The following is a 24,250-nucleotide window of genomic DNA, read 5'->3' on the forward strand; positions in this document are numbered from 1 at the left end:
TCTCCCGATCCCAATCATTTGAAAATGACATGATATAGGCTCCGATTTCCGATCACACGATCTGATCGGGACATCTCTAGACGAAACGTATAAGCTACTGTAGGCATATAGGCTTACTGTATGGCTGAACGCACGCGCGCACACACACACACACACACACACACACACACACACACACACACACATTCACACATCACCATCAAATGCCTTGGAAAAGACTTGGCCCGATGCTGAATGAACTTGCCGAGCCCTGACCTAAACGGTGAAATGTGAGGACCCACATTTTAGGTGAGGGTCACGTGTTTCGTGCCACATGACATATATCTGAGGGGGCAGGAACCTGTGTGCCAGCAGAATGTCCCTGTAAAAGCAGGGGTGAAATGGATCCACAATCTTTGAGGGAAAGTGAAGCCCCCAAGTGTTAATGCCCAAATGGTGAGCAGGCTTGAGCCCTGCTTGGGCCAAACACATCCCCATGTACACGTCGTCGATGGGGTGAAGAGGCATGTTTTTGGACATGTTGTATATGACTGAGGCTGTATATCCTGACAGGAGGAACCCGCCACCGCCACAGTACGGAGGGTACAAGTTTGACTCCTGCACCTGAACAGGGACATAGTATTTACTCGATGGTTTCCGGATAGGGCCTGCACCCGTGATCAGGTATCCAACAAAGAGGTGTGTGCTGTTTCCCTCCTCGTCATTCACGGTGCCCAGGAGGTACTCCACCATGTTGTCCGTGTTGGCGAAGACGTCGTCGTCCCCGTTGAGGAGGAAGTGGGCGTGTGGACAGTTCCTGTCCAGCCACTCCAGGAAGAGGACCTGCTTCAGAGTGAGGTTGAAGAGAGATTCGTTGAAGTCCCACTGCAAGATGTCTCCGTGCTCGCGTTGTTCCAGTTGCAGCATCCTATTCAGCCTCTGCCGCTCGAACCCACTGCCCGCTGTTCCCACGAGGAACAGCCTACGGATCTGCTTGCCCCTCTCCATCCTCTCCTCGCCCCAGGTCTTACGCAGCACCTCTCGTCGCTCGTAGTTCTCAGGAGAGCTCTTAATGACAAGCAGGAGGAAGACGTCCCCGGATCGTTCCGGCCCTCCACATTTATCAGAGACGTCCAGCAGCAGTGGGAAGTGACGGCAGTGGCGGTAGTGCAGGAAGTCTTGGATGTGCGCGGGAAGAGTGGAGAAGCCTGTCACGTTGTCTGCCATGATGGACGTGTTCCTCTGGCAGGTTAATGGCCAGGAAGATGGAGAGGAGCTGCTTTGCTTGGCTGCCGTAATCCTCGGACCTGCTATGACTTCTCCACTAACGGTGCCGTTGGTAGGAGGGCTTTGCCTAAGAAGGACGACCAAGCACAACGCCGCAGTGGCTCCAACCAGCATGAAGCCCATCCGCTCCACCCAGCGAGAAAGTTTCGTTCTCATCCTTCACACTATAATGGGACAGAAAAAACGATTGAAAAGCAGTGACATGATCTCTCTGGAACTCTCTATAGCTCGATCCAATGGGGCACAAGAAAACACACTTGACGTCTTATCCACAGCATTAGAAACACTTAAATCATGACAACATCTCTGATGACTGTTATTTTCCTTTTTAATTTTCTTTTTACAATGGTAAAGTACCTGTCTCGCTTTATTTATTTACTTATTATTATTAGTGTGGTTGCCTATGGGCAACCATACTATTGTTTTTCTACCCTTTTATTTCTCCTTAGATAAACTTTATTTTGTCTCTCGCTCAGGGTACACCAGAATTACCTTGGTTTACATTTCTTTAACTTGAGGTAACCTCAACCACACTCTAGTGAAGAGCACGCCTATCAAGACGCCCCCTGCACTCTATAGTGAAGTTCTACATAATAGTCAACCCTGAACAGAAAGCGTGGCAAAATCAGCCTTGTTCAGACCTAGTAATACTTTACTTACTTACTTATGCCTATCGCTCCTTTTTATGGAGCATAGGCCGTCGACTACAGTTCGCCAGACTCCTCTATCCTGGGCCTTCTTTTCCAGCTGTTTCCATGTCAGTCCACACTGTTTGATGTCAGTCTCAAGGTCCCTGCGCCAGGTGTTCTTCGGCCTCCCTCTCTTTCTTTTGCCTTGTGGGTTCTATGTAAGGGCTTGTCTCGTGATGCTGGTATTGGGCTTCCGGAGTGTGTGGCCTATCCATCCCCACCTTCTTCTCTTTATCTCCTCTTCCACCGGTGGTAGACTCGCTCTCTGCCAGAGGTCATTATTGCTGATGGTGTCTGGCCAGCGGATGCTCAGGATTCTCCTCAGGCAGCTGTTGATGAAAGTTTGCACCTTCACTGTTGTTGCCTTTGTTGTCCTCCACGTCTCTGATCCGTACAATAGTACTGGCTTGACATTTGAGCTGAAGAGTCTGAGCTTTGTCCGCTGGCTTATTTGTTTGGAGCTCCAAATGGTCTTAAGTTGGATGAATGCGCCTCTTGCCTTGCCGATTCTGGCTCTGACGTCTGCATCCGTGCCGCCCTGACTGTCTATGACACTGCCTAAGTATGTGAAGGCTTTTACTTCCTCAAGTGGTGTTCCCTCTAGTGTCACTGGATCTCTGAGTGTTGTGTTGACCTTGAGGACTTTTGTCTTTCCTTTATGGATGGTGAGGCCAATTTGTGATGAGGTGTCTGCCAGCACTCTTATCTTCTCTTGCATCTGCTTTTGAGTATGTGAGAGCAGAGCGATGTCGTCCGCAAAGTCTAGGTCATCGAGCTGTGATGTCATTGTCCACTGGATCCCGTTTCTCCTGTGTGTTGTTGTGACCCTCATTATCCAATCAATGGATAAGAGGAAGAGGAAAGGGGACAGTAGACAGCCCTGTCTGACTCCAGTCTTCACGTGGAAGCTTCGAGTGAGCTGACCTCCATGGATGACTCTGCATGTCGTCCCTTCGTAGGAGTTCCTTATCAGGTTTACCAGTCTTTCTGGGATGCCATAGTGTCTGAGCAGTTTCCAGAGGGTGTCTCTGTCAACACTATCAAACGCCTTCTCATAATCTATAAAGTTTATGTAGAGTGGAGAGTTCCATTCCACTGCTTGCTCAACTATGATACGGAGAGTCGTAATTTGGTCAACACAGGATCTATTTTGCCGGAAGCCTGCTTGATGGTCTCTTAGTAGCGGGTCCGCCGCTTTCTTTATTCGGTCCAGGAGAATCCTGTTAAAGATCTTTCCTGGCACTGACAGCAGCATGATTCCTCTGTAGTTATGGCACTGGCTGAGGTCTCCTTTCTTGGGGAGCTTGACCAGGTATCCTTCCTTCCAGTCGGTTGGAATTTCCCCTTTCTCCCAGATCTCCTTGAACAGTGGATGTAACATCTCTACAGAAGCATCTGTGTCCGCCCTCAGTGCCTCTGCTGGGATGTTGTCTGGTCCTGTCGCCTTCCCGTTCTTCAGTTGAGTGATGGCCTTCTTTATTTCCAGCTTGGTTGGGATTCCACAGTTGATGAGGAGGTTTGTCTCTGCTGCTTGTATATCCGGCGGGTTAGGTGGCGTTGGTCGATTTAGGAGCTCCTCAAAGTACTCTGCCCATCTTTCCTGTTGTTGTTGTGGTTCTTTGCGTGTATTTCCCTCCTTGTCTTTCACTGGTCGCTCCGGTTGGCTCCTCTTTCTTGACAGTTTCTTAGTGGTGCTGTACAGCTCCGCCATGTTTCCTTTCGCAGCTGCCTCTTCAGCTTCTTTTGCCAGGCTGTCGATGTAGTCCCTCTTGTCTTTTCTGGCACTTTTCTTCACCTGTTTGTTGGTCTCCGTGTATTCTTTCTGGGCTTTCGTCTTGCTTGACCGTGTGCGGCAGTTGTTGATGTCGGACTTCTTCTGTCTCCTCTCCAGGACCTTTAGTAGTGTTTCTGCTGATATCCATTCTTTCTGCTGGCTCTTCTTTGGTCCAAGCACTTCCTGGCAGGTTGATGTTATGGCCTCTTTTATATTTCCCCATCTATCTAGTGGTGTATCTTCTTCACTATTTAGATCTTGTAGGGCTTGAAATCTGTTTTTTAGAGTCAGTGTGTACTCCAACCTTTTATCTGTGTCTTTCAAGAGGCAGATGTTGTACTTCTTTCGTGTTGTTGTAGTTTGTGTCCAGTGTTTCTTCAGCTTCAGCTTTAGTGTGGCAACTACAAGGTGGTGATCTGATGCCACATCTGCTCCCCTCCTTGTTCGCACGTCTTGCAGTGATCTTCTGAATTTCCTGTTTATGCAGAAGTGGTCGATCTGGTTCTCGGTCACTCCATCTGGAGAAACCCAGGTTGCCTTGTGTATCCTCTTATGTGGAAAGACACTTCCTCCAATAACTTGGTTGTTTAGGGCACAGGTGTCCAGGAACCTCTCTCCATTATTGCTCATCTCTCCTAATGCTTGCTTTCCCATCACCTCTTCGTATCCTGTGTTGTCTCCTCCAATTTTTAGTAATACTACCGACTACTATATGTTTCAAGCATACGAAGCATAAGCACCACACAGCCCTTTCAGTGCGCAACAGAAAAGATGATCTAACTATGAATTGATTACACACACAATCACTGAATTGTGTATTTGGTGTCCCACCCAGGGGCACCAAATATACAAATATACAATAACTGACTTTGTCAAATACATGACACCTGAACGTACCGAGTGGGTCAAAAAGGAACATTTGTCACATGTCTCCTGTCATTGTCTGTAAGCTTGTTCTTTTTTTTTTTATATATATTTTTTATCCCACGATTTTGTAACCCATTTTTCACCCCTGTGTCAATCATCTAATGTGATCCTGGGCTCTACACACCCTCCACCAACCTAGTCCCCATATATGGGGGACAAGGGGAGAGCAACGGACTTGAACTCATGCTTCCTTCATGCCTGAGTGTCCAAGTTGCTTCTTTACACCTGACAGGGGGGAGTTTCCCTGGTTGGACGTAGTGCGTGGAAGGAACACTGTCCCGGAATCTAATATTTTCACCTTTATTGCTGCCTACTTAATTGATTTGTTCAATCGTGCACAATTGAGGTAATTATATCAGACCTAAGGCCCCTGGGAAGGCCTATAACATCTAAATAGTTTCTATTAGGCGAATTACTCAGATATATACTGTTGCTAAAGCTTGAAACTTTTATTCCAGTGTTTGTTTAAATAATCCAAACCAATGTCTTTTACATTATTTATTACACATAATCAAAGTACAGATTGGTAGTATTTACAAATGGATTCACTCTGCCTGTTGGCCTAAACTCTAGATTGCGAGAATAGCAAGATTAAACAAGACAGTAATAATTAAATCAGATCAGTGGTGATCAGGTAGATCAGTGGTGATCAGTGGTTATCAGGTAATTAAAACCTGTATGGAAAACAAAGAAACACAAATAGCACATTATGTTTACAGCTATTTAACTGGTATACTATATGCGATGATGATACATTGTTATTACAGAAATAGAATGAACATACCGTTAGTCCATTTAGATGTTAGATTGTGTGTAAATAAAAACACAAAAAAGAAAAGCAGTGACCTTCTGATTACCAGACAGCCTCTCCCTTGTACTTCTCCCTTGTCCCTTGGCCTTCATGTATCAAATCACCTTTTAAGTAGTGTCTCTGAGCCCCTATTTCCTATCACTGAATTCCACCACAATTGTTGAAGCAACCGTCTTATAAATTCTGGATTATCGGGACATATTCTACTTTACAGACACGCTGCAGCTCCTTATCCACTTTGGTTTCGTTTACCACTCACCTCAAAGGTTTATTACTGCCTTGTGATATACAATACAATGTACACTATATACAAAAAGGTCGGTTGAGCTTCTCTTAGAGACTCTCGTAGTTACAATTATTAATCATTGGTGTCTCTTGGTGTTCATTTGAATAATGAAAAAAGGGCGTCACCAATCCTAGCTCTTGTTCAGCAGTCTAATTGTGGACAAGTAGAAACTGTTCAAGAGTCTGGAGACCCCGGAGCTAATGTGTACCGATTTGTGTGAGTTTTGGACAAAATCTGTATGCTGTGGGATTTAAAGAAAAAAATATTAATTAATCATAGTATTTAGGGTCATCTGGCACAGCGTTCAAACAAGGCCTATAAGTCGTGTCATGATCTAAGAGATCCAGGTAAAAAAATACATATCTTTGTATGACCTACCATTCAAGATTTATAAAACATAAAGAACACCACAGAGATGATGCATATACCACGTGATGTACAAAGAATAGTCCAGTGTGCTTCAGCCAGTTGAAGGTAGAAGCAGTGATGTAAAAAGTACTCGCAACATAGATGTACTCTGTTACAAGTGGATGTCCCATATTCAAATGGGCTTGAGTAAAAGTACAAAAGTATTGGTATAAAAATGTACCGAAAGTATAGAAACTACTAATTTTACAGAATGTCCCCATTTCACAAGTTTTCGAATATATTTAGAAAATAGCTTGTGATCGACGATTGTGAGCTTTGATCAACTTGTAGATCTGCTATTTTCAAATGGCCGAAACTACGGGTGTCCCGATCACGTTTTTTTGCTCCCGGTCCGATTCCGATCATTTGATTTTGAGACATGCCGATACCGATTTTTCCCGATCCGATCTTTATATTTTAAATAATACAACACTTATGCCACGTGAGAAATGTATGTCACTCTAGTCTAGTCTGTTACCTTTCAATTATTCCAAGGCAAAAATATGTGACGACTTTTATTAGAACTATAGAAGGACTGTCATTGTGGACTTTCATGTCATATGAAAGCAGGGAATCATAGCAAAAATAATGATTTATTGGTTAATTAGATTGAGTGAATCTTGCAACTACAGCAAGACATTATCATATCATGCAAGTGGGGGTTGTGTTCCTTTAATTGTTTGGGTCTATTTCACACCTCTGTGAATGTCTTTGTTGCATGATATTTGAGACCAAGTGTTTGCCATTTCTGGAACTAGTGCCCCAGGAGGACAAACAAGTATAAACATGACAGTTTTCACAAAATATCATTGTTTATACATCTTTCTTTGATATTTACATTAGACACAAGCCTATTTAGACACACTATTTTATTGAAATAAAAAAAGAAAATCATTTGAAAATGAGATGATATAGGCTCCGATTTCCGATCACACGATCTGATCGGGACATCTCTAGACGAAACGTATAAGCTACTGTAGGCATATAGGCTTACTGTATGGCTGAACGCACGCGCGCACACACACACACACACACACACACACACACACACACACACACACACACACACACACATTGCCATCAAATGCCTTAGATAAGACTTGGCCCGATGCTAAATGAACGTGCCGAGCCCTGACCTAAACGGTGAAATGTGAGGACCCACATTTTATGTTAGGGTCTCGTACCTTGTGCCACATGAGGTATATCTGAAGCGGCATGAAACGGTGTACCACCAGAATCTCCCTGTAAAAGCAGGGGTGATGGGGATCTATCGTTTTCGATGGGACCTCCAGCCCCAAAGTCATGACACCCATATGGTGAGCAGGCTTGAGACCTGCTTGGGCCAAACACATCCCCATGTACACGTCATCGATGGGGTGAAGAGGCATGTTCTTGGACATGTTGTATATGACTGCGGCTGTATATCCTGACAGGAGGAACCCCCCGCCGCCACAGTATGGAGGGTACTCGTTTGACTGCTGCACCTGAACAGGGACATAGTATTTGCTTGATGGCGGATCACGGATGGGCATCATGCCCGTATTCAGGTGCCCTACGAAGAGGTGTGTGCTGCTGTTTCCGTCCTTGTTGCTGCCAAGGAGGTACTCCACCATGTTGTCCGTGTTGGCAAAAATGTCGTCGTCCCCGTTGAGGAGGAAGTGGGCGTGTGGACACTTCATGTCCATCCACTCCAGGAAGAGGACCTGCTTCAGAGTGAGGTTGAAGAAGGAGTCGTTGAAGTCCCACTGCAAGATGTCTCCGTGCTCGCGTTGTTCCAGTTCTAGCATCTGATCCAGCCTCTGCCGCTCGAACCCACTGCCCGCTGTTCCCACGAGGAACAGCCTACGGATCTGCTTGCCCCTCTCCATCCTCTCCTCTCCCCAGGTCTTACGCAGGACCTCTCGTCGCTCGTAGTTCTCAGGGGAGCTCTTAATGACAAGCAGGAGGAAGACGTCCCCGGATCGTTCCGGCCCTCCACATTTATCAGGGACGTCCAGCAGCAGTGGGAAGTGACGGCAGTGGCGGTAGTGCAGGAAGTCTTGGATGTGCGCGGGAAAAGTGGAGAAGCCTGTCACGTTGTCTGCCATGATGGACGTGTTCCTCTGGCAGGTTAATGGCCAGGAAGATGGAGAGGAGGTGCTTTGCTTGGCTGCCGTAATCCTCGGACCTGCTGTGACTTCTCCCACGGTCCCGTTGGTAGGAGGGCTTTGCCTAAGAAGGACGACCAAGCACAACACCGCAGTGGCTCCAACCAGCATGAAGCCCATGCGAGAAAGTTTCCTTCTCATCCTTCACACTATAATGGGACAGAAAAACCTATTGAAAAGCAGTGACATGATCTCTCTGGAACTCTCTATAGCTCAATCCAACGGGGCACAAGAAAACACACTTGACGTCTTATCCACAGCATTAGAAATCATGACAACATCTCTGATGACTGTTATTTTCCTTTTAAATTGTCTTTTTCCAATGGTAAAGTACCTGTCTCGCTTTATTTATTTACTTATTATTATTAGTGTGGTTGCCTATGGGCAACCATACTATTGTTTTTCTACCCTTTTATTTCTCCTTAGATAAACTTTATTTTGTCTCTCGCTCAGGGTACACCAGAATTACCTTGGTTTACATTTCTTTAACTTGAGGTAACCTCAACCACACTCTAGTGAAGAGCACGCCTATCAAGACGCCCCCTGCACTCTATAGTGAAGTTCTACATAATAGTCAACCCTGAACAGAAAGCGTGGCAAAATCAGCCTTGTTCAGACCTAGTAATACTACCGACTACTATATGTTTCAAGCATACGAAGCATAAGCACCACACAGCCCTTTCAGTGCGCAACAGAAAAGATGATCTAACTATGAATTGATTGCACACACAATCACTGAATTGTGTATTTGGTGTCCCACCCAGGGGCACCAAATATACAAATATACAATGTCCCGGAATCTAATATTTTCACCTTTATTGCTGCCTACTTAATTGATTTGTTCAATCGTGCACAATTGAGGTAATTATATCAGACCTAAGGCCCCTGGGAAGGCTTATAACATCTAAATAGTTTCTATTAGGCGAATTGCTCAGATATATACTGTTGCTAAAGCTTGAAACTGTTATTCCAGTGTTTGTTTAAATAATCCAAACCAATGTCTTTTACATTTTTTATTACACATAATCAAAGTACAGATTGGTAGTATTTACAAATGGATTCAGTCTGCCTGTTGGCCTAAACTCTAGATTGCGAGAATAGCAAGATTAAACAAGACAGTAATAATTAAATCAGATCAGTGGTGATCAGGTAGATCAGTGGTGATCAGGTAATTAAAACCTGTATGGAAAACAAAGAAACACAAATAGCACATTATGTTTACAGCTATATTTAACTGGTATACTATATGCGATGATACATTGTTATTACAGAAATAGAATGAACATACCGTTAGTCCATTTAGATGTTAGATTGTGTGTAAATAAAAACACAAAAAAGAAAACCTTCTGATTACCAGACAGCCTCACCCTTGTACTTCTCCCTTGTGCCTTCATGTATCAAATCACCTTTTAAGTAGTGTCTCTGAGCCCCTATTTCCTATCACTGAATTCCACCACAATTGTTGAAGCAACCGTCTTATAAATTCTGGATTATCGGGACATATTCTACTTTACAGACACGCTGCTGCTCCTTATCCACGTTGGTTTCGTTTACCACTCACCTCAAAGGTTTATTACTGCCTTGTGATATACAATACAATGTACACTATATACAAAAAGGTCGGTTGAGCTTCTCTTAGAGACTCTCGTAGTTACAATTATTAATCATTGGTGTCTCTTGGTGTTCATTTGAATAATGAAAAAAGGATTCGATCCAAAAATGACTTGGCAAGTTTCAAGTAAATGCATGTTGATTTGCATAATGCATACCATACTGGTATGAATGAATGAAGGTCAAAACTATACTGTATATGATTCTTATAGTTTACTTTTACGGCTGAAATGAACATTGTCAATTAATTCATTGAACAAATGTGATTTAAAACTAATCCTCTCTTCTATAAAATCATTATTTGCAGCACCTGGGTTTTAGAAATTGCAATGGTTTATATAGGCTGTATCTTTAAAACGGCAGAATAATTAAACATACATTACCAAAGCTGACCTCTGTGCAGAGACGGCTTGGTTTCACCCATGAAGTCAAGCACTTACAGTAACTGCACTGAACAAGGGCAGCTAAAAGTGTCATCGATGCATTTGTCATAAATGTACAGCAACATTCATGCTTGAATGCCCCCACCCCCTGTCAAAAACAGCTAAAATCTCTAAAACGAAAGAAAGCAGAAACCCTGTTGTGGGATAAAAGCAAACGTGGTTGGTTTGCTTCAGTAAAAATTAGTTAACATAGCTAAATCAGTTTAACCACTTTAAAGTTGAACTTTAAACCATTAAGACCTGAGGCCTACAAATGCTTTCTAAATCTGTATAGTTCTCACACTTTGAACTTTTTTTATTGTGCACTGCGAAAACGGCAGATCGTAAATGGTCGTAAATCGTTATACTCTTGTAGATTGGCTATTTTTGTGTTTGTGTGTGTTTGTGTGTGTGTGTGTGTGTGTGTGTGTGTGTGTGTGTGTGTGTGTGTGTGTACTATTTTTTTAGTTATAGTTCTTCTATTTATAGTGACTCATAGGCTCATAGACTATGTGACAACCAGGTATAGTCTGGTGACCACCGGAGAGACGGGTGACAGCCAAAATGTAGATGGCACCCGGGTGAGCAGTATGGGTTAGCAAACCTTTTGAGTTTCTATCAACTTTTTGACCTAAATTTAACAAAATCAATGGCCAATGAAGGTCCCCCTGGAGCTTTTTTCATGCTTTCAAACCCAGTACAGAGCGGTCCAATTTCCCCAAAGGGCCCCTGGCTGAGAGCCAAGGGCCCCTGGGCCACGGCCCAATTGGCCAAATGGCTAATTTGGCCCTGAGGAGTGGACCTGGTGAGACGTAGGGGGGGCCAGGACAGGAGTCAGCCCACAGTGCCCTAGTCCTTCCATGCGCCAGAAGCGTACCTCCCAGCCCTGGCAGAGTAGTTCTGGAGTAGTTCCAACGGATTGTGTGGCCCTGTCTTTCCCTAATGGGACTGATCGAGGGTAGCTACTGGGACGTAAGTCGGGACTTGATCACCCCGGTTGGGTCGCCTGAGTAAGGAGTATGATGTGGGTACTAGACCCGAAACCCCGTTGACCTCAGGATACTGATACAGGATCACTGAGGATTAACTTATTATTATTTTTTAAATAAAAGGTATTATCATATTAATTTATCATTGTTAATGTATATCCACGGGCATAATAGCATGATGATGCCATTACAAAACATGGGCTACATGGAAGAAATGTGTTTAATAAAACGAAATTAACTACTAGAAGGTCCTAAATTAACTTCTTCTACTGTAGCCTATCACAACCTGTCATAAAATAAGACTCTGCTGCCATCTAGTGGAAATTGACGTAGTGCAACAGACCAATCAACCATCTACAATCTCATAATGCATCAGGTTCCGTAATTATGTATATGTGTATATTGTGTGCGTGTGCCTGTGCGTGTGTGTGTGTGTGTGTGTGTGTTATAGAAGCTTGAAAATTGTAATTACTTATACTAATACGTTGAATATCTTTCAACTATCCAATATTAAACCACCTTTTGTTTCTTTGTGTTTCATTCTCAGGGCTTAGGTGTCCCTTCCAACCCTAGTGCTCCGGACCATAGCAGCCATGTACACGGGTACACCAGCATGCTATGTGCAGCATTAAACATCAACCAGGATGAACACGTTGCCAACAAACATCTGTATGGAGGGCTACTGAGGGTGAGCGAGAAGAGAGCAGCCAGGAGAATGAGGCCAGTCACTGCCATCGACACTGGGAGGAGGGTAGGAACCATGTTTATTTATTTGTTTTCTTTGCTACTGATTGTGTTGTGTATGTGATTCATGCTGTTGATGGATTGTTGTCATATTGTGCTGTATGTTGTGTAGGAAGGAAAGGAAATGTTCAGTTAACTGTTTCTGGCTCTGGAATTGAAGGCATATACTAGGCTGTATACTGTATGTTGTGGTGTTGTTAAAGTTGTGACAGGGTTGATTTATTCATATGATTGGCTTGGTGGCAACACTATGTAGGCCTTTCTTCATAGCCGTTATTCCTTTAGTTTCTTTCTTTCTTTCTTTCTTTCTTTCTTTCTTTCTTTCTTTCTTTCTTTCTTTCTTTCTTTCAGTAATCAAGCAAACTATGTATTAAGTAATCATGGCAAATATGCGTGCCAAAACAATGTAAAAGTACCATATATACACAACATTCAGTCACTAGATGGCGGTATACACCTCCCCTCTCCACACTATTGATCTCTGTGCTGCATAGATCGAGTTTCACAATTCAAAAGGAGTTCAGAATCAGAATCAAACTTTATTGTCACATCACATTACAGGTAACATGGGTGAAATTCTTGTTTGTGCAGGCTCATCATTGCAGTTAAAAAGAAAGAAAGTGCATAGTACATGACTAATCTACATGGTACAATATGTATGCATATAAAAAATAAATAAGTGATGTAGCCTATGTGTATATACAGAGTAGTCTCTACTAAAGGAGACCAGTCTGTTCAGTCTGTGTGGCGTCACCAATCCTAGCTCTTGTTCAGCAGTCTAATTGTGGACAAGTAGAAACTGTTCAAGAGTCTGGAGACCCCGGAGCTAATGTGTACCGATTTGTGTGAGTTTTGGACAAAATCTGTATGCTGTGGGATTTAAAGAAAAATAATTAATTAATCATAATAATTAGGGTCATCTGGCACAGCGTTCAAACAAGGCCTATAAGTCGTGTCATGATCTAAGAGATCCAGGTAAAAAATATATATCTTTGTATGACCTACCATTTAAGATTTATAAAACATAAAGAACACCACAGAGATGATGCATATACCACGTGATGTACAAAGAATAGTCCAGTGTGCTTCAGCCAGTTGAAGGTAGAAGCAGTGATGTAAAAAGTACTCGCAACATAGATGTACTCTGTTACAAGTGGATGTCCCATATTCAAATGGGCTTGAGTAAAAGTACAAAAGTATTGGTATAAAAATGTACCGAAAGTACCAAACATAGAAACTACTAATTTTACAGAATGTCCCCATTTCACAAGTTTTCGAATATATTTAGAAAATAGCTTGTGATCGACGATTGTGAGCTTTGATCAACTTGTAGATCTGCTTTTTTCAAATGGCCGAAACTACGGGTGTCCCGATCACGTTTTTTTGCTCCCGGTCCGATTCCGATCATTTGATTTTGAGACATGCCGATACCGATTTTTCCCGATCCGATCTTTCTATTTTAAATAATACAACACTTATGCCATGTGAGAAATGTATGTCACTCTAGTCTAGTCTGTTACCTTTCAATTATTCAAAGGCAAAAATATGTGACGACTTTTATTAGAACTATAGAAGGACTGTCATTGTGGACTTTCATGTCATATGAAAGCAGGGAATCATAGCAAAAATAATGATTTATTGGTTAATTAGATTGAGTGAATCTTGCAACTACAGCAAGACATTATCATATCATGCATAGTGGGGTTTGCATTCCTTTAATTGTTTTCATCATGGGTCTATTTCACACCTCTGTGAATGTCTTTGTTGCATGATATTTGAGACCAAGTGTTTGCCATTTCTGGAACTAGTGCCCCAGGAGGACAAACAAGTATAAACATGACAGTTTTCACAAAATATCATTGTTTATACATCTTTCTTTGATATTTACATTAGACACAAGCCTATTTAGACACACTATTTTATTGAAATAAAAAAAGAAAATCATTTGAAAATGAGATGATATAGGCTCCGATTTCCGATCACCCGATCCGATCGGGACATCCCTAGACGAAACGTATAAGCTACTGTAGGCATATAGGCTTACTGTATGGCTGAACGCACGCGCGCGCGCACACACACACACACACACACACACACACACACATACACACATCGCCATCAAATGCCTTGGAAAAGACTTGGCCCGATGCTAAATGAACTTGCCGAGCCCTGACCTAAACGGTGAAATGTGAGGACCCACATTTTATGTTAGGGTCTCGTACCTTGTGCCACATGAGGTATATCTGAAGCGGCATGAAACGGTGTACCACCAGAATCTCCCTGTAGAAGCAGGGGTGAAGGGGATCTATCTTTTTCGATGGGACCTTCAGCCCCAAAGTCAGGACACCCATATGGTCAGCAGGCTTGAGACCTGCTTGGGCCAAACACATCCCCATGTACACGTCGTCGATGGGGTGAAGAGGCATGTTCTTGGACATGTTGTATATGACTGAGGCTGTATATCCTGACAGGAGGAACCCCCCGCCGTCACAGTATGAAGGGTACTCGTTTGACTGCTGCACCTGAACAGGGACATAGTATTTGCTTGATGGATCACGGATGGGCCTGCCCCCATTCAGGTGCCCTACGAAGAGGTGTGTGCTGCTGTTTCCGTCCTTGTTGCTGCCCAGGAGGTACTCCACCATGTTGTCCGTGTTGGCAAAAATGTCGTCGTCCCCATTGAGGAGGAAGTGGACGTGTGGACAGTTCCTGTCCATCCACTCCAGGAAGAGGACCTGCTTCAGAGTGAGGTTGTAGAAGGTGTCTTTGAACTCCCACTGCAAGATGTCTCCGTGCTCGCGTTGTTCCAGTTCTAGCATCTGATCCAGCCTCTGCCGCTCGAACCCACTGCCCGCTGTTCCCACGAGGAACAGCCTACGGATCTGCTTGCCCCTCTCCATCCTCTCCTCGCCCCAGGTCTTACGCAGCACCTCTCGTCGCTCGTAGTTCTCAGGAGAGCTCTTAATGACAAGCAGGAGGAAGACGTCCCCGGAGCGTTCCGGCCCTCCACATTTATCAGAGACGTCCAGCAGCAGTGGGAAGTGACGGCAGTGGCGGTAGTGCAGGAAGTCTTGGATGTGCGTGGGGAGAGTGGAGAAGCCTGTCACGTTGTCTGCCATGGTGGACGTGTTCCTCTGGCAGGTTAATGGCCAGGAAGATGGAGAGGAGGTGCTTTGCTTGGCTGCCGTAATCCTCGGACCTGCTGTGACTTCTCCCACGGTCCCGTTGGTAGGAGGGCTTTGCCTAAGAAGGACGACCAAGCACAACGCTGCAGTGGCTCCAACCAGCATGAAGCCCATCCGCTCCACCCAGCGAGAAAGTTTCGTTCTCATCCTTCACACTATAATGGGACAGAAAAAACTATTGAAAAGCAGTGACATGATCTCTCTGGAACTCTCTATAGCTCGATCCAATGGGGCACAAGAAAACACACTTGACGTCTTATCCACAGCATTAGAAACACTTAAATCATTACAACATCTCTGATGACTGTTATTTTCCTTTTTAATTTTCTTTTTACAATGGTAAAGTACCTGTCTCGCTTTATTTATTTATTATTATTAGTGTGGTTGCCTATGGGCAACCATACTATTGTTTTTCTACCATTTTATTTCTCCTTAGATAAACTTTATTTTGTCTCTCGCTCAGGGTACACCAGAATGACCTTGGTTTACATTTCTTTAACTTGAGGTAACCTCAACCACACTCTAGTGAAGAGCACGCCTATCAAGACGCCCCCTGCACTCTATAGTGAAGTTCTACATAATAGTCAACCCTGAACAGAAAGCGTGGCAAAATCAGCCTTGTTCAGACCTAGTAATACTACCGACTACTATATGTTTCAAGCATACGAAGCATAAGCACCACACAGCCCTTTCAGTGCGCAACAGAAAAGATGATCTAACTATGAATTGATTGCACACACAATCACTGAATTGTGTATTTGGTGTCCCACCCAGGGGCACCAAATATACAATAACTGACTTTGTCAAATACATGACACCTGAACGTACCGAGTGGGTCAAAAAGGAACATTTGTCACATGTCTCCTGTCATTGTCTGTAAGCTTGTTCTTTTTTTTTTATATATATATTTTTTATACCACGATTTTGTAACCCATTTTTCACCCCTGTGTCAATCATCTAATGTGATCCTGGGCTCTACACACCCTCCACCAACCTAGTCCCCATATATGGGGGACAAGGGGAGAGCAACGGACTTGAACTCATGCTTCCTTCATGCCTGAGTGTCCAAGTTGCTTCTTTACACCTGACAGGGGGGAGTTTCCCTGGTTGGACGTAGCGCGTGGAAGGAACACTGTCCCGGAATCTAATATTTTCACCTTTATTGCTGCCTACTTAATTGATTTGTTCAATCGTGCACAATTGAGGTAATTATATCAGACCTAAGGCCCCTGGGAAGGCCTATAACATCTAAATAGTTTCTATTAGGCGAATTGCTCAGATATATACTGTTGCTAAAGCTTGAAACTGTTATTCCAGTGTTTGTTTAAATAATCCAAACCAATGTCTTTTACATTATTTATTACACATAATCAAAGTACAGATTTGTAGTATTTACAAATGGATTCAGTCTGCCTGTTGGCCTAAACTCTAGATTGCGAGAATAGCAAGATTAAACAAGACAGTAATAATTAAATCAGATCAGTGGTGATCAGGTAGATCAGTGGTGATCAGTGGTTATCAGGTAATTAAAACCTGTATGGAAAACAAAGAAACACAAATAGCACATTATGTTTACAGCTATATTTAACTGGTATACTATATGCGATGATACATTGTTATTACAGAAATAGAATGAACATACCGTTAGTCCATTTAGATGTTAGATTGTGTGTAAATAAAAACACAAAAAAGAAAAGCAGTGACCTTCTGATTACCAGACAGCCTCTCCCTTGTACTTCTCCCTTGTGCCTTCATGTATCAAATCACCTTTTAAGTAGTGTCTCTGAGCCCCTATTTCCTATCACTGAATTCCACCACAATTGTTGAAGCAACCGTCTTATAAATTCTGGATTATCGGGACATATTCTACTTTACAGACACGCTGCTGCTCCTTATCCACGTTGGTTTCGTTTACCACTCACCTCAAAGGTTTATTACTGCCTTGTGATATACAATACAATGTACACTATATACAAAAAGGTCGGTTGAGCTTCTCTTAGAGACTCTCGTAGTTACAATTATTAATCATTGGTGTCTCTTGGTGTTAATTTGAATAATGAAAAAAGGATTCGATCCAAAAATGACTTGGCAAGTTTCAAGTAAATGCATGTTGATTTGCATAATGCATACCATACTGGTATGAATGAATGAAGGTCAAAACTATATATGATTCTTATAGTTTACTTTTACGGCTGAAATGAACATTGTCAATTAATTCATGGAACAAATGTGATTTAAAACGAATCCTCTCTTCTATAAAAATCATTATTTGCAGCACCTGGGTTTTAGAAATTGCAATGGTTTATATAGGCTGTATCTTTAAAACGGCAGAATAATTAAATATACATTACCAAAGCTGACCTCTGTGCAGAGACGGCTTGGTTTCACCCATGAAGTCAAGCACTTACAGTAACTGCACTGAACAAGGGCAGCTAAAAGTGTCATCGATGCATTTGTCATAAATGTACAGCAACATTCATGCTTGAATGCCCCCACCCCCTGTCAAAAACAGCTAAAATCTCTAAAACGAAAGAAAGCAGAAACCCTGTTGTGGGATAAAAGCAAACGTGGTTGGTTTGCTAAAGTAAAAAAATTGTTAACATAGCTAAATCAGTTTAACCACTTTAAAGTTTAACTTTAAACCATTAAGACCTGAGGCCTACAAATGCTTTCTAAATCTGTATAGTTCTCACACTTTGAATTTTTTTTATTGTGCACTGCGAAAACAGCAGATCGTGTGTGTGTGTGTGTGTGTGTGTGTGTGTGTGTGTGTGTGTGTGTGTGTGTGTGTGTGTGTGTGTGTGTGTGTGTGTGTGTGTGTGTGTGTGTGTGTGTGTGTGTGTGTGTGTGTGTGTGTGTGTGTGTGTGTGTGTGTGTGTGTGTGTGTGTGTGTGTGTGTGTGCTGTGAATATCAGTGCATGGTCAATAGACGGCGGTGAAGCAAGACTTTTATTGCAGTGAATGGAATGAAGTTGGCACGGACTTAAAAGCATGATTATCAAAAGGACAAAGGACACTTTGTACTTTAATCATCTGCAATAAAAGCCCTTTGACCGCTAGTATTCACCGTTTGACGTGGACAGTCAATAAAAATGAACAATATTTGATTACAGTATTCCATAATACATTTGTTCTGGCCTCGCATTAACTTTGGCAGAGTAGAATGAACGGAGGCTATGTACATCTGTCTACCATAGAGAGTGGAAGAAATGCAAAGGGACCCTATGGGGGGAAGCGATGAAAAGAGCTTAACCGAGAGGGTCCCGAGAGGGGCTATGGTGTTGGTAGACCCGAAACCCCGTTGACCTCAGGATACATCACTGAGGATACGTCCCAGGTGCATCCATGCAATGTATTCTTTTAGTTATAGTTCTTCTATTTATAGTGACTCATAGGAATAGACTATGTGACAACCAGGTATAGTCTGGTGACCACCGGAGAGACGGGTGACAGCCAAAATGTAGATGGCACCCGGGTGAGCAGTATGGGTTAGCAAACTTTTTGAGTTTCTATCAACTTTTTGACCTAAATTTAACAAAATCAATGGCCAATGAATGTCCCCCAGGAGCTTTTTTCATGCTTTCAAACCCAGTACAGAGCGGTCCAATTTCCCAAAAGGGTCCCTGGCTGAGAGCCAAGGGCCCCTGGGCCACGGCCCAATTGGCCAAATGGCTAATTTGGCCCTGAGGAGTGGACCTGGTGAGACGTAGGAGGGGCCAGGACAGGAGTCAGCCCACAGAGCCCTAGTCCTTCCATGCGCCAGAAGCGTACCTCCCAGCCCTGGCAGAGTAGTTCTGGAGTAGTTCCAACGGATTGTGTGGCCCTGTCTTTCCCTAATGGGACTGATCGAGGGTAGCTACTGGGACGTAAGTCGGGACTTGATCACCCCGGTTGGGTCGCCTGAGTAAGGAGTATGATGTGGGTACTAGACCCGAAACCCCGTTGACCTCAGGATACTGATACAGGATCACTGAGGATTAATTTATTATTATTTTTTTAAATAAAAGGTATTATCATATTAATTTATCATTGTTAATGTATATCCACGGGCATAATAACATGATGATGCCATTACAAAACATGGGCTACATGGAAGAAATGTGTTTAATAAAACGAAATTAACTACTAGAAGGTCCTAAATTAACTTCTTCTACTGTAGCCTATCACAACCTGTCATAAAATAAGACTCTGCTGCCATCTAGTGGAAATTGACGTAGCGCAACAGACCAATCAACGATCTACAATCTCATAATGCATCAGGTTCCGTAATTATGTATAAGTATATTGTGTGTGTGTGCGTGCGTGTGTGTGTGTGTGTGTGTGTGTGTGTGTGTGTGTGCGTGTGTGTGTGTGTGTGTGTGTGTGTGTGTGTGTGTGTGTGTGTTATAGAAGCTTGAAAATTGTAATTACTTATACTAATACGTTGAATATCTTTCAACTATCCAATATAAACCACCTTTTGTTTCTTTGTGTTTCATTCTCAGGGCTTAGGTGTCCCTTCCAACCCTAGTGCTCCGGACCATAGCAGCCATGTACACGGACGGGTACACCAGCATGCTATGTGCAGCACTAAACATCAACCAGGATGAACACGTTACCAACAAACATCTGTATGGAGGGCTACTGAGGGTGAGCGAGAAGAGAGCAGCCAGGAGAATGAGGCCAGCCACTGCCATCGACACTGGGAGCCAGAAGACATCTCAGGGTAGGAACCATGTTTATTTATTTATTTTCTTTGCTATACTGATTGTGTTGTGTATGTGATTCATGCTGTTGATGGATTGTTGTCATATTGTGCTGTATGTTGTGTAGGAAGGAAAGGAAATGTTCAGTTTAACTGTTTCTGGCTCTGGAATTGAAGGCATATACTAGGCTGTATACTGTATGTTGTGGTGTTGTTAAAGTTGTGACAGGGTGGATTTATTCATATGATTGGCTTGGTGGCAACACTATGTAGGCCTTTCTTCATGGCCGTTATTCCTTTAGTTTCTTTCTTTCTTTCTTTCTTTCTTTCTTTCTTTCTTTCTTTCTTTCTTTCAGTAATCAAGCAAACTATGTATTAAGTAATCATGGCAAATATGCGTGCTAAAACAATGTAAAAGTACCATATAGACAACATTCAGTCACTAGATGGCGGTATACACCTCCCCTCTCCACACTATTGATCTCTGTGCTGCATAGATCGAGTTTCACCATTCAAAAGGAGTTCAGAATCAGAATCAGAATCAAACTTTATTGTCACATCACATTACAGGTAACATGGGTGAAATTCTTGTTTGTGCAGGCTCATCATTGCAGTTAAAAAGAAAGAAAGTGCATAGTACATGACTAATCTACATGGTACAATATGTATGCATATAAAAAATAAATAAGTGATGTAGCCTATGTGTATATACAGAGTAGTCTCTACTAAAGGAGACCAGTCCGTTCAGTCTGTGTGGCGTCACCAATCCTAGCTCTTGTTCAGCAGTCTAATTGTGGACAAGTAGAAACTGTTCAAGAGTCTGGAGACCCCGGAGCTAATGTGTACCGATTTGTGTGAGTTTTGGACAAAATCTGTATGCTGTGGGATTTAAAGAAAAAAATATTAATTAATCATAATATTTAGGGTCATCTGGCACAGCGTTCAAACAAGGCCTATAAGTCGTGTCATGATCTAAGAGATCCAGGTAAAAACATATATATCTTTGTATGACCTACCATTCAAGATTTATAAAACATAAAGAACACCACAGAGATGATGCATATACCACGTGATGTACAAAGAATAGTCCAGTGTGCTTCAGCCAGTTGAAGGTAGAGGCAGTGATGTAAAAAGTACTCGCAACATAGATGTACTCTGTTACAAGTGGATGTCCCATATTCAAATGGGCTTGAGTAAAAGTACAAAAGTATTGGTATAAAAATGTACCGAAAGTATAGAAACTACAAATTTTACAGAATGTCCCCATTTCACAAGTTTTCGAATATATTTAGAAAATAGCTTGTGATCGACGATTGTGAGCTATTTTCAAAGGGCCGAAACTACGGGTGTCCCGATCACATTTTTTTGCTCCCGGTCCGATTCCGATCATTTGGTTTTGAGACATGCCGATACCGATTTTTCCCGATCCGATCTTTCTATTTTAAATAATACAACACTTATGCCATGTGAGAAATGTATGTCACTCTAGTCTAGTCTGTTACCTTTCAATTATTCAAAGGGAAAAATATGTGACTACTTTTATTAGAACTATAGAAGGACTGTCATTGTGGATTTTCATGTCATATGAAAGCAGGGAATCATAGCAAAAATAATGATTTATTGGTTAATTAGATTGAGTGAATCTTGCAACTACAGCAAGACATTATCATATCATGCATAGTGGGGTTTGCATTCCTTTAATTGTTTTCATCATGGGTCTATTTCACACCTCTGTGAATGTCTTTGTTGCATGATATTTGAGACCAAGTGTTTGCCATTTCTGGAACTAGTGCCCCAGGAGGACAAACAAGTATAAACATGACAGTTTTCACAAAATATCATTGTTTATACATCTTTCTTTGATATTTACATTAGACACAAGCCTATTTAGACACACTATTTTATTGAAATAAAAAAAGAAAATCATTTGAAAATGAGATGATATAGGCTCCGATTTCCGATCACACGATCTGATCGGGACATCTCTAGACGAAACGTATAAGCTACTGTAGGCATATAGGCTTACTGTATGGCTGAACGCACGCGCGCACACACACACACACACACACACACACACACACACACACACACACACACATTGCCATCAAATGCCTTAGATAAGACTTGGCCCGATGCTAAATGAACGTGCCGAGCCCTGACCTAAACGGTGAAATGTGAGGACCCACATTTTATGTTAGGGTCTCGTACCTTGTGCCACATGAGGTATATCTGAAGCGGCATGAAACGGTGTACCACCAGAATCTCCCTGTAAAAGCAGGGGTGATGGGGATCTATCGTTTTCGATGGGACCTCCAGCCCCAAAGTCATGACACCCATATGGTGAGCAGGCTTGAGACCTGCTTGGGCCAAACACATCCCCATGTACACGTCATCGATGGGGTGAAGAGGCATGTTCTTGGACATGTTGTATATGACTGAGGCTGTATATCCTGACAGGAGGAACCCCCCGCCTCCACAGTATGGAGGGTACTCGTTTGACTGCTGCACCTGAACAGGGACATAGTATTTGCTTGATGGCGGATCACGGATGGGCATCATGCCCGTATTCAGGTACCCTACGAAGAGGTGTGTGCCGCTGTTTCCGTCCTTGTTGCTGCCCAGGAGGTACTCCACCATGTTGTCCGTGTTGGCAAAAATGTCGTCGTCCCCGTTGAGGAGGAAGTGGACGTGTGGACACTTCATGTCCATCCACTCCAGGAAGAGGACCTGCTTCAGAGTGAGGTTAAAGAAGGAGTCGTTGAACTCCCACTGCAAGATGTCTCCGTGCTCGCGTTGTTCCAGTTCTAGCATCTGATCCAGCCTCTGCCGCTCGAACCCACTGCCCGCTGTTCCCACGAGGAACAGCCTACGGATCTGCTTGCCCCTCTCCATCCTCTCCTCTCCCCAGGTCTTACGCAGGACCTCTCGTCGCTCGTAGTTCTCAGGAGAGCTCTTAATGACAAGCAGGAGGAAGACGTCCCCGGATCGTTCCGGCCCTCCACATTTATCAGGGACGTCCAGCAGCAGTGGGAAGTGACGGCAGTGGCGGTAGTGCAGGAAGTCTTGGATGTGCGCGGGAAAAGTGGAGAAGCCTGTCACGTTGTCTGCCATGATGGACGTGTTCCTCTGGCAGGTTAATGGCCAGGAAGATGGAGAGGAGGTGCTTTGCTTGGCTGCCGTAATCCTCGGACCTGCTGTGACTTCTCCACTAACGGTGTCGTTGGTAGGAGGGCTTTGCCTAAGAAGGACGACCAAGCACAACACCGCAGTGGCTCCAACCAGCATGAAGCCCATGCGAGAAAGTTTCCTTCTCATCCTTCACACTATAATGGGACAGAAAAACCTATTGAAAAGCAGTGACATGATCTCTCTGGAACTCTCTATAGCTCGATCCAATGGGGCACAAGAAAACACACTTGACGTCTTATCCACAGCATTAGAAACACTTAAATCATGACAACATCTCTGATGACTGTTATTTTCCTTTTTAATTTTCTTTTTCCAATGGTAAAGTACCTGTCTCGCTTTATTTATTTATTATTATTAGTGTTATATTATTGTTTTTCTACCATTTTATTTCTCCTTAGATAAACTTTATTTTGTCTCTCGCTCAGGGTACACCAGAATGACCTTGGTTTACATTTCTTTAACTTGAGGTAACCTCAACCACACTCTAGTGAAGAGCACGCCTATCAAGACGCCCCCTGCACTCTATAGTGAAGTTCTACATAATAGTCAACCCTGAACAGAAAGCGTGGCAAAATCAGCCTTGTTCAGACCTAGTAATACTACCGACTACTATATGTTTCAAGCATACGAAGCATAATTACCACACAGCCCTTTCAGTGCGCAACAGAAAAGATGATCTAACTATGAATTGATTGCACACACAATCACTGAATTGTGTATTGGCACCAAATATACAAATATACAATAACTGACTTTGTCAAATACATGACACCTGAACGTACCGAGTGGGTCAAAAAGGAACATTTGTCACATGTCTCCTGTCATTGTCTGTAAGCTTGTTCTTTTTTTTTTTAATATATATTTTTTATCCCACGATTTTGTAACCCATTTTTCACCCCTGTGTCAATCATCTAATGTGATCCTGGGCTCTACACACCCTCCACCAACCTAGTCCCCATATATGGGGGACAAGGGGAGAGCACGGACTTGAACTCATGCTTCCTTCATGCCTGAGTGTCCAAGTTGCTCCTTTACACCTGACAGGGGGGAGTTTCCCTGGTTGGACGTAGCGCGTGGAAGGAACACTGTCCCGGAATCTAATATTTTCACCTTTATTG

General features: G+C 43.0%; 4 protein-coding genes across 4 annotated transcripts; all 4 read right to left on the reverse strand.

Annotated features, from left to right (window-relative positions):
• Positions 1–255: 255 nt before the first annotated feature.
• On the reverse strand, positions 256–1,422 carry LOC308320240 (N-acetyllactosaminide beta-1,3-N-acetylglucosaminyltransferase 3-like; the record flags this gene model as incomplete). The annotated part of the gene is made up of 1 exon (XM_080770558.1): positions 256–1,422. One exon carries the CDS (start codon positions 1,420–1,422, stop codon positions 256–258), a length of 1,167 nt encoding a protein of 388 aa, XP_080626684.1.
• Positions 1,423–7,297: 5,875 nt separating this feature from the next.
• LOC308320242 (N-acetyllactosaminide beta-1,3-N-acetylglucosaminyltransferase 3-like) lies at positions 7,298–8,449 on the reverse strand (the record flags this gene model as incomplete). The annotated part of the gene is made up of 1 exon (XM_080770560.1): positions 7,298–8,449. The coding sequence occupies one exon, from the start codon at positions 8,447–8,449 to the stop codon at positions 7,298–7,300; it is 1,152 nt and encodes a 383-aa protein (XP_080626686.1).
• Positions 8,450–14,248: 5,799 nt separating this feature from the next.
• On the reverse strand, positions 14,249–15,406 carry LOC308320243 (N-acetyllactosaminide beta-1,3-N-acetylglucosaminyltransferase 3-like; the record flags this gene model as incomplete). The annotated part of the gene is made up of 1 exon (XM_080770561.1): positions 14,249–15,406. One exon carries the CDS (start codon positions 15,404–15,406, stop codon positions 14,249–14,251), a length of 1,158 nt encoding a protein of 385 aa, XP_080626687.1.
• Positions 15,407–22,103: 6,697 nt separating this feature from the next.
• LOC308320244 (N-acetyllactosaminide beta-1,3-N-acetylglucosaminyltransferase 3-like) lies at positions 22,104–23,258 on the reverse strand (the record flags this gene model as incomplete). The annotated part of the gene is made up of 1 exon (XM_080770562.1): positions 22,104–23,258. The coding sequence occupies one exon, from the start codon at positions 23,256–23,258 to the stop codon at positions 22,104–22,106; it is 1,155 nt and encodes a 384-aa protein (XP_080626688.1).
• Between the last annotated feature and the right edge of the window lie 992 nt (positions 23,259–24,250).

This window comes from Protomyctophum bolini, assembly GCF_963924005.1.
Source record: "Protomyctophum bolini genome assembly, chromosome: 8".
Classification (NCBI taxonomy): domain Eukaryota; kingdom Metazoa; phylum Chordata; class Actinopteri; order Myctophiformes; family Myctophidae; genus Protomyctophum; species Protomyctophum bolini.